Raw genomic sequence first — 12,664 nt, 5'->3', positions numbered from 1 at the left:
CATGAATGAGATATGTTCGGTGTTAGATCATGTTGGTAGGGGTTGGAATGTGTTTTGTTGGTAGAAAATCCGGACTTGTCTTGATTAAGTAAAACATTACACTTAGCATGCATGCAGATCTTGTCCTCCATCTCAGCATGGCAAAGGAATCGAGGGCACACTCAATGCATTTTGGATTTGTGTTGGCATGAACTAGGTTGCTCTTATTGCCTGATCTTGGCTTAGGGGCTTCCAATGTTTTAAAAACTAACCCGGAGCCAGAACTGTTTGGGCCATTGGTTTTTGGGTCAGTGGTTTGATTGTCTGGTCCGAATGAATGGCCCATTGCAATTAAAAAAAATTGGCCAAAAACTGTTATTCGAATCAAACAAATCGATGGCTTAATCACCTCGATCATATCGAGTGGGTCGCTGTCAAAATCAACGATTTTTGACAAACAAATAGTTCTGTGCCGATCGATCGGAACACGTGGGTCAGAGACGGTTTGAAAACCATACTAATTTCTAAACCATTTTTTAATTTTGAGGAAAAGATTTAATGGGCGAGTTCACATCGTCTGTCCCCTTGGAACCAGACTAATAGCAATCTTCCACATCATTTTAATTTTGAAATGGGGAAAACAATCAAATGTGTCAGATTGCTATTCATCTGATACAGAAAATATTTTCTGTACCAAGGGAACAGAGGATGTGAATTCCTAATGGGCTAAGGGTGACAGACAATTTGCAGGGTCTGATCTCTGATGCTGGAGGAGCAGGCTTGGTCTTGGGCATTAAGGGACATTGTAGATTGTACACCAGCCCAATAGCCCATGTAGTAGGCCCGGCCCAGCCAAGCCAAGCCAAGGCCTTAGGCCACTAACTCTCTCGTCCCCTGTTTCCACTCCCCAGTTGGCGCTTGGCAGAGTTGGAGAGTTGAAGCTGAGCCGGAGCTGAGAGAAGAAGAGCTTCCGGCTTCCGCTCTGAGCAGTCGGCCTCTCCGTGTGATGTGTGACTAAAAAAAGCAAAAACCGCGTAAAACTGTTGTGATTCATGGAAACGAAGGTTATGACGAAGAGAAGGATAACAGGTGGCAGGGAGGTGTAGTGTAGGGCTCTTCTCTACTCTTCAATCTTCATTACGATCATTATCATGGCGTAATATTCCAAAGTCGATAAAGCAAACCATAATAATGTAAATTAACTAACTTTTCCTTTGTCCCAGTAAAAAAGAAAAAGATTTTGATGAGAAAAGAGGTTGGAAGTGGGAAGTGGGTATGAGATAAGAAGATGAGAGGAACACAAATGAGTCCGCTTTTTGGTCTCCCGAAGCCCAAAGGCCAAGAGTGAAGAGAAGAGACCCTCCTCCGTCTCATTCCTCAGGTTCTCCCTTTCACCCCCCCCCCCCCCCCCTCCCCCCTCCCCCCTCCCCCCCCTTTTTTTTTTTAATTATTTCGTCTTTCCCTTCAACAACGAATCCGTCCCGTTCCAGTCTCGGTCAAACTTCCCCACCACAACACAGCTTTTTTTCTTTTCTTTATTTCCTCTCTCTCTCTCTCTCTCATTAACCGTACGAAGCCGAAGCTGGGAAATTGACAGCGAGGGGATATTATTTTCTGAAGAAGGATTTGTTGCTTTAAACTGCAACTGATCAGGTCTGCCTCTCTGCTTCCTCCTCCATTTATTCTCGGGCTTGGACTAATCATTGTTTAACTCCATTTCCATTTTAATGATTGGGTCCTCTTCTTTTTCTTATCATTGCCATTCTTTATTATTGGTTTTTCTTTTGTGAAATTTTAACCAGCTGCTTCTGTGACTGTATTATCCTTAAATATAAGGTGTTTCTTGAATCTTCATCCTGTTTAGCTGCTTATTGGATTTTTTTTGCTGGTTCTTTTATTTGGGCTTTCAGGGGATATATTGATTTGGATCTCCCCTGGGAGTTATTTTCATTTCTAATGGTTAGATCTTTATTGGATTCGGATTTTTCATTTTTTTATATGGGTTTCTCTTTCACATTTTTTTTTTTTGTAATGGATTTTCTGTTTCTTTCAGATGTATTGGAGAATTATTCTCCATCTCCTTCAGTTAGAGATTTGTTTTGATTCCTGTAGGCAAGGAAACAGTAGATGCAAAATATTTCTTACTGGGTCTGTCCCATTTCTTCACGTCTGAAATTTGTTAGCGCAAATGGTTTTCTCTTTTTGCATTTTTTTTGTTTATTATGGTGTTTTATTTGATGGGCTTTCTCCATTTCTCAGATATATTGGGCAATTGTTCTCTATTTCCAATTAGATACTTGGCCTTGGTTTGTTTTGATTCCTTGAGGCAGGGAAACGATAAATGCAAAATATTTCTTATTGGGTTTATCCTAAAAGTCTGAAATATGTTTTCTTCACCGGTACTTTATTTCATTTTCTCCTCATGTATATTTTCTAAGAGTTTTTAGAAACGATTGAACTGTTATTATTATTATTTTTGTTTTTTTTTTTATATAGGTCGTGTTGATCTTAAACGTCAGCTGAACTTGCGTTTCTTTCATGCTTTTGATGCGCTTCTTTGACATCTCCTGGAAACTCCTAGTCTTGCCATTGACTTGCCCATTTTTCAACTAAATGGCTGGTCTTCTGAGGCTTTTCCCTTTTGGACCCTTTGAAATATAGAATTCTTTAATTTCTGAAGTCTATACATCTGTAAATTTGAGTTCTCTGTCCTACTAATTGTTTCTTCTATATTATCCGGAACCAGAGGTAGCTGGGTCTGCCCTTTTTTTTGGCATAATGGATCTAACTTGGGCATTCTAATTCCTTCAGGATTATGATTTCTTCTTTTGTGACACTTTAATTGAAGAAGACCTGATTTGGGCTGATATTACTGAAAGATTTGAATTATCATGGCTGGGATTGATGACAACGTTGCTGTAATAGGGGATTGGGCCCCTCCTGAGCCTAGCCCAAGGACGTTCTTCTCAACCATCTTAGGTGATGATTTTGGTTCAAGGCCATTCTCAGAGCTGCTTGAACATAATGGAAATGGAGGGAGTTTACCCAATAGTAGTCAGGGGACTCATGCGGGAGCTGATCAGAAAGATATGGCAAGTTCGGAAGATAAAAATGGGACAGGAGTTGATGCTTCTACCCATCTTTTGTCAGAACCAAGCCTTTTTTCTATCCAAAAATCAAGTTCACGAGGGGGACTTGCAGAGAGAATGGCAGCAAGAGCTGGGTTTAGTGCACCAAAATTGAATACTGAAAAGATCAGATCCGCTAACCTGTCCTCATCACCTGAAATCCAGTCTCCCTATATAACAATTCCACCGGGTCTAAGTCCAACCACCTTGCTGGATTCTCCAGTTTTCCTTTCCAATTCTCTGGTAAGATCAAAATACTTGGAAAGTGTTAATTCCTTTTTTTTATGCTTCTACCATGAGCTTATTTTCATTTATTGGCAAAATGTGAAATTGTTAAAGAAAATGGTTTGATAAGATATCAACACAATCATAAGAATACAGTGCTCTCCAAAAACTTATATTTTGTATCTTTAGGTAGTGAGATAGTTTGTGGAGTTTCGAAGTTTAAACAACCTTGTTAAGTGTAACTCAAACATTTGTTTTTTTACAAAAAAGCAGTATGCTGAGGTTTTAGTTGACTTTATGACTACCTAGTTTATCCTTTTTTGATTGGTCTTCCTCAATATCTAGGTTTCTCATTAGATCTTAACTATAGAGGAGTTCAGAGATTCCTAGGTGGATTCTATAGTTGGAAGGTAATGGGTGGTGGTTACTTTCTCATCCTACAACTACCAGTTAAACATCTTTGAGAGGGAGATACTAAGCTCAACTTCTTAAGGTAATTCATAGTGAACCTGGGTCCATTCTGGAGTAGGAGGAGCTTTCATAAATCATAGGAGTTTGACCATGAAGTTTTGGTTAGGTCTATCAATTAGTTTCTGATGGGCACCCTACTTTAGGTTGGGATGTGTGAGCTGACACATATTAATGGGTCAATTCATGGTAGACTTGGCAGTTCCTGTGCTTCATCATATGCACAATAAAGACAGGTTTATGCTTGCTTTCTCTATACAATTCAACATGTTGAATTGCAATTACTCTGCATGAGGGAGAGGGAGAGGATGATTACAGATGGGTTGCTCCTGAACATGTTCTCAACTTTTTACATCAGTGGCAACTGGCAAGGCAGAGGCCTCAGTAGAAGAGGAAAGGTTTATTGGAAAACAATGCTGCATGCAGTGATGTGGGGTGTGTGGGAGGAAAGGAACGGTCTGTTGTTTGAGAATAAGGCCAAATCTCAGGAAGAGTTAATATCCCACTTCCCACATCATGTTTTACTGCAATCTGTGGGTCTGATTTGTTTAAAGGAATCTCAGTTAGTGACCTTGATAGAGCTGTGCACAACTTTCTGTTCTCACCTTTTCTCCCACCTATTTCCTTTTTTTTTTATCAATTTCTCCCACCAATTTTCAGATGTGAAGGAGGGATGACCTCAAAATTTTATGGAAGTGCTTTTAGCAATCCCAGTTTAGCTGGAATTGGAGGAGTTTTAAGAGATAACAGGGGTATTATCTGTTGGGCCTATCATGGGCCAATTGGAATTGCTGATTTTACTAATGCTGAAGCGTTGGCTACTGTCACAGGCATTCGAATAGTTAGAAACTTGGATTTTCAGAACCTATCCATTGCAGGCAACTTCGCAAATATTATAAAATGGTTGGGGGATAAAGAAGGTGGCCTGCGGAGACAGCCATTTCCTTTCATAGGTTAGAGACTTACTGGAGCTTTTAGATGCTAACTTGCCCTGGATTCCGAAGGATCTAAACTCAGTAGCAGATGGTTTAGCAAATTTTGGTGCTCTTTCTTGATGTTTTTTTATGTGATAGACTGCTACCTGTGTAATTTCTTGGCATTTCCCCTACCCTTTCGTACATCTTCTCGTGTGCTTTGATTCTCTAATGAATTCCAGTTACTTTCTTTCAAAAAAAGGGAGAGGATGATGCTATCCTGTTACTCACAAAATGACAGACCTTTTGAGACAACTCTATCCTGTTACTCCCAACCCTCCTGCAAACACAATATTCCCCTTGTTTCTTTCCCACCCTGATTTGAGACAACTCTGCCCTGAGAGAGAAAACACTCTCTTAGTTGCACAAGGTACAGGGGGGGTACAATCTTGCAATTACTCTGCATGATGGAGAGGATGGTGCTATCTTTTTACTCGTATGATGATAGATTTTGCTCCTCTTTGTATTCCAGCTCTGCTGTAAAGACAATTTTATCCTTTTGGTTCCCACCTTGATTTGAGGCAATTCTGCCCTCAGAGGGGGGTTGGGTTGGGGGCAAGGTAAGAGAAAAATGCCCTCTTAGTTGCATGAGACACACAGAGAGAGTACAATCTTGCAAATACGCTGTATGGGAAGAGGGAGACAATGATGCTATCCTGATGACAGATCTTTTGCTCCTCTTTTTATTCTCCATCTCTTCTGCGAATACAATTTTGTGCTTCTGTTTCTCTCCCACCCTGATTTGATACAAGAAATGGATAAGTTTTGATTCCTTAAAAATAGGCTGAAAGAAAATTGATGTTAATGCATCTTCAACTTCTCAAAATTCTAGAACTCTAAAAGAGACACCTTAAATTATTATGATCCTATTAAGATGATTAAGCCTAACCTGATGATACTAATACACTGGAAAATAACTTTTACAAAACTCAAATTGACCAAATTCTGACCACAAATTACAAAATTGCCATTATATAAGCTTTTGAAAGAAACTTATTTCTTTTTCCATGCATTCTTTCCTTGTTTCCTTGCCCACATCACATGGCCATTCGTATATTTATGAGAATGTTATGTAAGTATCTTCCCATGATTCACTGTTTTACATGCAGTTTTCCCATGTGTGCACCAATTTCAACGTAATGTGTTTGTTCACATAAATGTGTCAATGAGATGACAAGTCTTTTTGGTGCAAGAGTGGAAAATGGTATTTGCCTTTTAGTTTTCTTGGTTCAAGCACAGCAAATATTATTTTCGTATTAGTTAAAGGTTGATATCATTGCTTGAAAACAGCCAATTACTTGCTTACAATGCTATATGTTTGGTTCTTCCACATTGTGTCCTCTCTTCATTTCCTTGAGAACATGCCTGAGAAGTGCTCGTGGAAATCTAGTTACAATTCTCAAATGAACTAATGGACCAAGTGGTTATGAAGGGAGGTACTCACTTTATTATGATGGCTGGATCAGATACCAGTTTCAATTCATTAATTTTTGACTGCTGAAGAATCTTCTCCTTCCACAAAATCTTACATGACAAACATTATGATTAGTTTAAAGGATCAATATTAATCCGTCAAGGTAATTTTGTGTTTTCTCTTAATTAGACTCCTTTTATTTTAAGTATGGACTAATTTCGTAGTTGCTTAATCAATACTCATTTGTGTGTCAAGCAATAAGGTGCTAGCTAAGTTATAAATTATCATGACAAATCAGGATAGTGTTTAGTTTCAATTGCCAAGGTAATCTCTTGTTGATTTATATATGTTTGATGTTATTTTAAAATCTTAATTAATTAGAATATTAGATTTTAATTCATGATTAGGTCAATTTTATATCTTTTCCTTGACCCAAGGCAATTCTTGTTTTGGATACCACCAACATTTATTGAAATCACTCGGACTATGAATCCTTTCTGTGATATATTTTATCTAACTTTCTAAACTCACTTTGCAGGCACAGCCTTCTCCTACAACAGGCAAATTCTCTTTTGCCTCAAGTAGTAACAGTAGAAGCTCATTGTCAATCTCAGAAGCTCCTGAAAGAAGTAAGGATGGCACTTTCGAAGATGTTGATACCTCATCTTTTGAGTTCAAGCCTCATTTAAAATCAAGCTCCTTGTTTTTCGCGGATGCAAATAAAGTAACTATCAACTGGATTTCTTTCTGGAGTAGCTTTTGATTCTCTCTAGTGTAGCATTTTAAGTTGGAAGTACATCTCAAGTTATATTTAGGTACAAAGGATAAAAAGGCAATGCGAATGTCAGCCATAATGCTAGATAGGTAACTTTTGTGGCAGAAAGGAAAAAAAAAAGAATAACTAATTATTTGATTTCTACATACAGGTCACTAGTGTGTCAAATCTCCAGCAGTCATTTCCCAGAATTGAGGTCTCAGTTCAATCAGGGAAGTCTCTAATGTCTCAGAATGCAGAACAAACAGATGTTCTCTCTCAGAATCAAAATGGGTTTAATCAGCCAGAATTTCCAAAAGCATCAATTGGAAGAGATAGGGAGGGAAAAAATATTGTGCCTGATCCAGTGGTGTTTGATACAGTTGCAGGCAATGCTGAATGTTCTCCACCACTTGAAGAACAACATGATGGAGAAGAAGAAAAAAGAGAAGTGAACTCCATTGGTGGTGCCCCATCTGAGGATGGGTACAACTGGAGGAAGTATGGGCAGAAACAGGTTAAAGGTAGTGAGTTTCCTCGAAGTTATTACAAATGCACACATCCACATTGTCAAGTAAAGAAGAAGGTAGAACGATCTCCTGAAGGTCATATCACAGAGATAATCTATAAGGGGGCCCACAATCACCCCAAACCCCCACCTAATCGACGATCGGCCATTGGATCTTCTAACTTGAGTGACATGCACCTTGATATCCCAGAACAAGCAGGGCTGCAGGATGGAGCTGTGGGTGATGCAGCATGGGCAAGCTCACAGCCAGTATCTATCATTGGAGGCCCTGAGTGGAGGTGTGACAACCTGGAGGTGACTTCAGCTATGAGCCCCGACTTCTGTGACCCATCCAACTCACAGGCTCAAAATGGTCTTCACCTAGAATCTGGTGATGCTGTGGATGTCTCATCTACTCTTTCCAATGATGAAGATGAAGATGATAGGGGAACTCATGGAAGCATGTCATTAGGCTATGATGGTGAAGGGGATGAGTCCGAATCTAAGAGAAGGTCAAAATTAATGTGTTAATTGTTCTGCAATTTGTCATTTTATATATATATTTTTTTTGATAGATCAATTTGTCATGTTATATTAGATCTTTAACTTAGGCAGCACTTATGCATATGGTGTAATTCCAGGAGGATTGATGCATCTGTATTGGAAATGAATGGGGCCTCAAGAGCAATTCGGGAGCCTAGAGTTGTGGTCCAAACAACAAGTGAGGTAGACATTCTCGATGACGGCTACCGCTGGCGGAAGTATGGGCAGAAAGTTGTCAAAGGAAACCCAAATCCAAGGTATATCTATTTTCTACGTCCCATCTTTCTGTCATTTTGCTAATAAGATGGTAAATCTGAAGCAAGATCAACATTTTGGCTTATTTGATGCAGGAGCTACTACAAGTGCACAAATGCAGGCTGCACAGTGAGGAAGCATGTAGAAAGGGCTGCACATGACCTCAAATCAGTGATCACCACATACGAGGGCAAGCACAATCATGATGTTCCTGCTGCAAGGAACAGTAACCATGTTAGCTCCAGTAACTCGATAACAGCACCTCTGCCAACTTCTCAAACTCAAGTTCACAGGCCTGAGCCATCTCAAATTCACAATAGCATGGCAAGGTTTGAAGGGCCTGCATCAATCAGTTCATTTAGTCTTCCTGGAAGGCAGCAAGTAGGACCCTCAACCGGGTTCACTTTTGCAATGACCCAGCCAGGCTTGGCCAATCTGGCAATGGCTGGGTTGGGCCCCAGTGAAAGGAAGTTACCTGTTTTGCCTGTTCATCCCTATCTAGGGCAACAGCGCCAGTTAAGTGAAATGGGTTTTATGATACCAAAAGGGGAACCAAAGGAAGAGACCATGCCAGAGCCTGGTCTTAACCTTTCAAATGGGTCATCCGTATATCATCAGATCATGAATAGGCTTCCTCTTGGACCTCCACTGTAAACCATGCTGTAAGCGGAAAATTTTGTGTTGGTATATAATGGCGATTCACTATTTTATATTTTCTTTCCTCTGCATCTTATGAGTCCTCTTTTTCCTTCTCTTTGAAGTTTCTTGCTTGCATTGATGTAGTTTTATGGTGGAAGAATATCAAAACTATATACAACAAGCTGATGTCAAGCCAATTATATATCTGGACCCCGAGGAGTGTCTGGCTGGGATTTGAGATTTGAGGCATTCCATAAAAATAAAATTCACCAAGCTTTCCATTCATGCTACTGCATTATCCAACTGTCATCGATGGAATTCTAAGTTCTAACCATTCATAAAAACCAAAGGAAGAGTTTTATCTTTTGGTTGCACCTTCTGCTTTACCAAATTTTCATTTTTAAATTCTCTCTTCTTCATCCTCTTGATCAGAGATCACCCAAGATGCAGAACCAATGGTAAGAGGGCGGTCTCTCCATTTCCAATGCTCCATCTCAATCCTTTCACCAAAAGATCTTTATTAGCAATTTAGCAAGGATTCTTTTTGCATTCAGGATCTGCTGCCTACTAATTGTTCCCACATCTCTATCCATAGAACATCTCCCCATAAATGACAAGGGAGATATTCCCAATGCCCAGCTGTAATGTCACGTAGGTAGGGATGTGGGAACGACTCATGGTCCCAAGATCTGAGCCCTTCTTTTCCAACTGAGGGACATATTCTTCTTGGGGATGGCTTAAAACAGGGCTTCATTTCTTAGGTATTTGCTCGACCACTTTAACCCATAAATTATTTGGGGTATGTGAGATTTTCTGGCCTCTTGGATTCTAAGCCCCTCCCCCCATTCATTAGGGTTTGCACAATTTCCTCCAGCTGATCCATGCTAATTTGTTCAGGGCCTTTCCCCTCCCCCATGAAAATTGTTTTTGAATCTTATCAATGTTAAGAAGGGTTGATTTTGGAAGCGGGAAACAAGACATTTGGTAGAAGGGCTAAGTATTACCACCCCCAAGTACAGGGTGGCTATCTGTAATTTATCACATAGATCAACCTTGCTTTTGGGGCTGTAACCAGATTCAAATTCATAGGAACCAATTAAATCCACACCCCATCTGATTATCAGATCTTTGGATCTAAATTCAATTATTATGTGGGATTTGGATCAGATTTAGATTTAATCCCATCCACTTTAATGTGCTTAAAATGACAAAATTAAAAAAATGTGTAGGTTTAGGTTTGACTTTTGCCAAAATTTGAGTGGATCCGATCCAAAGGCTTGAGTGTATTGTCACCCTCATTTCTCCATCGTAGCCATGCATTTCCAACCTTACCCAGTTCATCTCTCAAAATTGTGTTTTTCATAATCTTTGCCATTCGTACCTTAAAACCTTCCATCTAATTAGGCATCAACTGTTAAAATTACTCTCAAAACCATGAAGCAAAACCTACCTTAGTTTGCAAATGAATAAAACATTTTTGTACTTCAGTTTTATTTTAGGGTTAGACTATTCATGGCAATTCAGGTGGGGGGGAGTGGTTTGATTGGTCAAAAGCTCTTCCACTTTCTATTTAAAATACCAGTTTTCCCTTGCATATAAAACATATGAGCTGAAAAATACGTCAATATTTAATTTTAATAAGAAATAAAATATAATAGATTTTAGGGTAAAATGCAAAAACCCTCCCGTAAAGTTTCTGACAATCATAAAAACCTCCTCTATAGTTTTACTTTAACAAAAACTTTCCCTATGTTTTCAAAAGACCTGACAAAAACCTCCCTTTCATCAATGATCAAGAGGGAGAACGTTAAACTCATGAATCAATTTTTTTTAAATACCTATTTTACCCTTTATAAAATTAATTTGCAACTATTTTTGCTAAAATACCCTTATCGACATTTTATCCTCTTTTCCTCTCATGTTGTCCTATTTACCATGTTTTCTTATCCCAGTTTATCAAATCTGAAGAGGAGCAGGAGGAACACAAGGGTTCAACGAACTCTATTGACTCTCTTTTTCCTTTCCATTTTCTTCATCTTTGTCGATTTCTTCCTTCTCTTTCAATCAATGAGAGGTAGTCGTTGACATTATACCACCGATGCAGGTAATTTTTGAATTTTAGCTAGTGTTGCTCTGTTACAAAGCCAGCGAGGTAGCCATTGACATTATACCTCTCTGTAACAAAGCCAGTGAGGTAACTGTTGATATTATTCAATCAATGTTGCTCTATTTTCGGTATGTCTTAACACTGATTTTTGGCAAAATGAGGTGGGGATTTTTGCTTTATAACGGAGAGCAAAATCCTTGAATGCCCCTATTAGCCTTAGGGACATCAAACATATGTGAAAATTTCTGTTGAACAAACAAAGAGGGGGTTTAAGCTTGTAAATATGGATATGAATTGATTTAAGCAAATTTCCAAGGTCAAATTCCACTACATTATAATTATTTGCACCGTTCTAAAAACGTATCATATTTCTGATTCTTATTTCCTCTTTCTGTAATTTTGTGCACCGGTTAAATATAGATCAATGAATTGTTGTGAAGTTTGATGAAGTCAAACAATGGATTACAAACTTACAATAGAGAAATAAAAACCAATGGGAGTTTAAAACAACGAAAATGGAAAAAAATGAAGCAAAGAAAACCTATAAACTACAATAAACCCCACTCGTATCCAATAAAAATCCATTCAAACCAACTGCCATGCTTTTCAAAACCGGACGGGACCGGAAAAACCAGGAACCGGTCACCTGACCGGTTCCACTTTTCCCCAAAACCGCATTTTCCCCCTAAACCGTTGATTTTAGTCAGCAAATCGCTGAACCGATCAGTTAACTGTTCGAACCGTTCGAACAGTTTTGACCAAAGTTCAAAGATACGGACCGATACGTATCATTCCGACACTCCACCGATATGCCCCTACAGTGGGTGTACCGGTGGTCTGACCGGTTCAGGGTGTGGCAAAGACCTAAATCGGCTCCCCTGAACCAGTTGGCAAAAAATAAAATAAAAAATACCACCAAAAGGAGTATCGATTCGTCTGATACACCCATACTGGCGTATCAGACATCGATATTTTGAACCATGGTTTTAACCATTTTTCAATTTTTTTAATTTTTTTTAAATTTTTGTCAGAACGGGCCGATTTTTCAAGTCAAATGGCTGGACCATTCAAACCAGTAATCGGACCCCTGACCTATTCAGTCACCAGGTCGGTTTTAAAAACCATGATATGAACACTCAACTGTTCAGATGTTGAACCCTTGGCTCAGTGAAGAAACCGAACTCCTAGGATTTTCAAAGAATGAATACAGATAGTAAACTTCAAAACGGAAATATGAGAATATTCGTCAGTCAGTCTCCAATGAAGAACAATTGCATGAAAATGGATGAATATTCGAGAAGTAGAATATTCCGACCAGTAACGGTGTAGCACTGCTGCAACTTTAGGGTTTACGTTCTTCTAATCTGACAAAAAGGAAAATGTAAAATGTTGCTCGTTTGAGGGCAAAAATGATACTTTACAGAATAATTAAACGACACTTGGGGGTAATTTCCTGACTATTGACAGGGAGGTTTTTGTTAAAGTAAAACTATAGGGGATGTCTTTTATGATTATCAGAAACTTGGGGGAGGTTTTTGTATTTTACCTTTGATTTTATCCATTTTTTTATTTATTTTTATAAATACTGGAACAATTTAGTTATTTAACAGTTTGAAAAGATGCATTTTGGATACAAATCACAAAAAACACTGCACACACACACCGGGAGA

The 12,664-nt window shown here is 38.9% G+C and overlaps 1 protein-coding gene across 5 annotated transcripts; it reads left to right on the top strand.

Moving 5' to 3' along the window:
* Nucleotides 1–1,295: 1,295 nt before the first annotated feature.
* On the top strand, nucleotides 1,296–8,965 carry WRKY2 (WRKY DNA-binding protein 2). 5 transcript variants are annotated; one of them, XM_010254574.3, is made up of 6 exons: nucleotides 1,296–1,632; nucleotides 2,791–3,350; nucleotides 6,727–6,912; nucleotides 7,115–7,962; nucleotides 8,092–8,250; nucleotides 8,344–8,965. In XM_010254574.3, exons 2-6 carry the CDS (start codon nucleotides 2,871–2,873, stop codon nucleotides 8,900–8,902), a joined length of 2,232 nt encoding a protein of 743 aa, XP_010252876.1. In that variant the 5' UTR covers nucleotides 1,296–1,632; nucleotides 2,791–2,870; the 3' UTR covers nucleotides 8,903–8,965. The 5 variants fall into 5 exon arrangements, with proteins under 5 accessions (XP_010252876.1, XP_010252877.1, XP_088751084.1 ...); XM_010254575.3 differs by lacking the exon at nucleotides 1,296–1,632 and adding an exon at nucleotides 1,677–1,815; XM_088894958.1 differs by lacking the exon at nucleotides 1,296–1,632 and adding an exon at nucleotides 1,830–2,127.
* Nucleotides 8,966–12,664: the final 3,699 nt, after the last annotated feature.

This window comes from Nelumbo nucifera, chromosome 1 (assembly GCF_055504915.1).
Source record: "Nelumbo nucifera cultivar China Antique chromosome 1, China Antique-T2T, whole genome shotgun sequence".
Lineage (NCBI taxonomy): Eukaryota > Viridiplantae > Streptophyta > Magnoliopsida > Proteales > Nelumbonaceae > Nelumbo > Nelumbo nucifera.
Note: the sequence above shows the minus strand (reverse complement) of the source record. Positions and strands in the feature narration are given on the sequence as shown.

What these genes read in the sequence shown, in the direction of transcription:
- WRKY2 (XM_010254574.3), top strand. Translation starts at nt 2,871, where the DNA reads ATGGCTGGGATTGATGACAACGTTGCTGTAATAGGGGATTGGGCCCCT. An exon ending in TTTTCCTTTCCAATTCTCTG is followed by an intron (nt 3,351 to 6,726) that starts GTAAGATCAAAA and finishes CTCACTTTGCAG; the next exon opens with GCACAGCCTTCTCCTACAAC. An exon ending in AAAGGAAACCCAAATCCAAG is followed by an intron (nt 8,251 to 8,343) that starts GTATATCTATTT and finishes TATTTGATGCAG; the next exon opens with GAGCTACTACAAGTGCACAA.